General features: G+C 35.6%; 1 protein-coding gene across 1 annotated transcript; it reads left to right on the top strand.

Annotated features, from left to right (window-relative positions):
- Positions 1 to 932: 932 nt before the first annotated feature.
- Positions 933 to 2,198, top strand: LOC149259666 (uncharacterized). Its single transcript, XM_089418890.1, has 3 exons — positions 933 to 1,264; positions 1,370 to 1,509; positions 1,854 to 2,198. The coding sequence occupies exons 1-3, from the start codon at positions 1,026 to 1,028 to the stop codon at positions 1,994 to 1,996; spliced, it is 522 nt and encodes a 173-aa protein (XP_089275016.1). The 5' UTR covers positions 933 to 1,025; the 3' UTR covers positions 1,997 to 2,198.
- The last annotated feature ends 989 nt before the right edge of the window (positions 2,199 to 3,187 follow it).

Here is a 3,187-nt window from a genome sequence, read left to right on the forward strand (position 1 = left end):
CATAAAATCTACGCCAAATATGAGGGGTCTCCCTGGTATAAAAACATCGTTCAATATCTCTTATTCCTGAGGTGCCCATTGGGGCTAGATAAATCCAAATGGCACGAATCTAATTTTTTAAATTTATTAAAAGTCAATGCAACTTAACAAACTCTTTAATACACTACAACTATTGATAAACATTAAGACTAAGCATATGCTGAGCATATTCCAATATATCACTCCAATCAATCTTACGAGGAATTAAACCAATAACTTCACATCAAAAAGTCCCTTAACAAAACACGCGATCACTATCTATCTAAAATCCATAAATTTCTATATTTTCATTTTATAACAACTTACTTTTACACCTTCCCCAACCAAAAATAAAGTAATATTTCTCCACCGTATAATTCTCAAAGTGTAATTGAATCATCTATGTTAATATAATCAAAGTGTAATTTAAAACTAAGTTTTTAAATTCAATGAACATTAATGTTATTAACATGTTGTTGTCCGATAGGTCTGAAATAAAATAAAATATAATATTAAACATTAATGTTATTAACATGTTGTTGTCCGATAGGTCTGAAAAAAAAAATATTATTAACACGTTGTTGTCCGATAGGTCTGAAAAAATATATATATATATATTAAACATTAATGTTATTAACATGTTGTTGTCCGATAGGTCTGCAATAAAATAAAATATTAAAATGGATAAAATAAATAAAAAGAGTCCTGTGAAACGTTAAAAAGGTCCCGTTCCGGTCGATTTCCCCTGGCGCTGGCGCCGACAATGAGGGCATTCGAGTGCCAGATATCCCACGCCAGTCGAAACGTGTCACCTTATTTGTCCATAGGCCGACACGTATCATATCTGATTTGCCAGATCTGCTCATAGCCTCTGAAACTTGAACGGATGGCGTGCGAGAACAGCCCAAGCAGCACGATTTATATCTCAACCTTGTTCTTTTCTGATAAGAATACACTGTGAGAATTCACATATAGATGTCACCCGCACTGGATATTCTCAGTTAGTCATGCAAGCTTTAGGGCTGCGAGTTTTGGCAGTGAAATCGCATATTAACGCTTCCATACCCTGCGGCCGCTTAGCAGAACGAGTCGCTTTGATTAGTGCTCATACGCGCGCCCCTGCGTCCTACAGCATAGTTCGTTCAGTCCACGCAAGACAGGAGGAGCAGTCTGAAGCGGACTCGGCCATGGATGCTCAGAAGAAACCGGATGTCGAGGCTGGGGCGAAAACCAGCCAGAGTCACGGGTATGTGATTTTCTTTGATTGATTTGGTTAGGGTTTTGAGATTCCGGCCGACGCTTTTTCTTCGATTTTGGGGTTTCTATGGATTAATGTCGATTTTTTTTTCAGGGATGACATGGCGGATTCTTTTGGGGACGGATATTCGACACGGTCTTCGGATGAAGGTTTCGGGCAAAGATACAGTGAGCATGTCAAGTTTGGCCAAACCTTTTCCGAGGGAGATGAGGTCGAACCCCATGTCGACACCCGTAAGGAAGATCTTTACTTATTCTTGAATTGAAATCTGCATTTTGTTCTTGATTTGAAATCTGCATTTTCTTTTCTTGTTCTTGATTTTAAATCTGCATTATTTTCTTTTCTTGTCCTTGAATTGAAATCTGGATTATTTTCTTTTCTGGTTCTTGATTTGAAATCTACATTATTTTCTTTTCTGGTTCTTGATTTGAAATCTGCATTTTATTTTCATGTTCTTGATTTGAAATCTGCATTTTATTTTCATGTTCTTGATTTGAAATCTGCATTTTTCTTTTCTTGTTCTTGAATTGAAATCTGCATTATCTGACGACGTGCGCGGGTGCTTTACTGTATGTAGACGTAGAGGTTCGGCGAGAATACGATCAGTCACAGGGCTCCGAGGTGAAAGAGAAGGAGAAGGGCAGGCATGCTACTCAGCACAATGCTTTCCCTGGTCACAATCTTTCTACGCCAGGTGGAGTTGGAGGAACTGTTCCATAGATGGAGGAAGGGAGGAATGAATTGCAATACTGTTCGCTGTTTTGTTTGAGTAGGCGCCGACAAATAAGATCACTAATTACAGTTCAGTCTTGTTTGAGTAGGCGCCGACAAATAAGATCACTAATTACAGTTTCAGTCTGGGCAGTTCATGTTTGGTTGGAGAAAACCGATGTCTAATTTGGCTATAGTTAGATAGGGGAAACATTTTTTTCTCTGTTTTGTTTGTGTAGGCGTAGGTGTAGACAAATAAGATAACTCTCCTATCGTATTGTATATTTCATATTCGGAGAAATTTGGCGCACTTTCATAATGGAAAATACTTTTTCCATTCCATTTGGAAGGGCGATTTTAAAGAGAAAGTGTAATGATTTGCATGCTAACAGCGGACCGCCAATTAGTAGATACAACGATTGCAATCGAAGTATACATTAGTTTAGTCCGGGAATATGGTTGTGTTTTTTTAAATGAATATATGTATGCCGTAGGCTCCATGGATTGAGTTTTTGGTAAAGTAATTATTTTTATTTTTAATTTTTAAAATCGATTTATCTTCCTAGCTTGAGGTGACCTGTTTTTTTAATTGATCCACCCAAAAAAAAGATTATTATATTTTCAACCTCTAAATTGTATTTATGTGCATAATTAGTCGGCGAGTTTCTCTTTACTGTATTCTTGAAAATTCAATTTTATACAACTCAAATTCTATTTATCTTAATGTGATTATATTTTCAACCTCTAAATTGTATTTATCTGCATAATTAGTCGGCGAGTTTCTCTTTACTGTATTTTTGAAAATTCAATTTTATATAACTCAAATTCTATTTATCTTAATGTGATTTGATATTTTTTTTTACTACACCATCAAAAACATACAAAAATAAGAAGAAGACAACAGCATGTATATATTTAAAGAAAAAGCTTTAAAGTTTAAAGTGCAACTAAGCAGTGGTTTAAACTTCAACCAGTTCACACCGCACTAAGTGAGCGGTGACCAAATGGAACCCTTCATGGACGGAATAAAATGCCACCGGGGAGTATCTTGTTTGTTTGCGGTGGGCAAATGGCCAACTCTTTTAAAAAAAGAGTTTAAAAATAGAAATAAAGAAAAGAGTTTAAAAGCCTTTAAAAAAATTAAAAATAGTAAAAAATCTAAAAAAAAAGAATTTAAAAGTCTTAAAAAGAAGGTAAAAA

Source organism: Pinus tabuliformis, chromosome 6, assembly GCF_031772625.1.
Source record: "Pinus tabuliformis cultivar Carrire ecotype Pingquan chromosome 6, CPIR1, whole genome shotgun sequence".
In the NCBI taxonomy this organism is placed as follows: Eukaryota; Viridiplantae; Streptophyta; class Pinopsida; order Pinales; family Pinaceae; genus Pinus; species Pinus tabuliformis.

Coding starts and splice junctions, on each gene's coding strand:
- LOC149259666 (XM_089418890.1), top strand. CDS start 1,026: ATGCAAGCTTTAGGGCTGCGAGTTTTGGCAGTGAAATCGCATATTAAC. Junction 1,265..1,369: donor AAAACCAGCCAGAGTCACGG/GTATGTGATTTT, acceptor TTTTTTTTTCAG/GGATGACATGGCGGATTCTT. Junction 1,510..1,853: donor CGAACCCCATGTCGACACCC/GTAAGGAAGATC, acceptor TACTGTATGTAG/ACGTAGAGGTTCGGCGAGAA.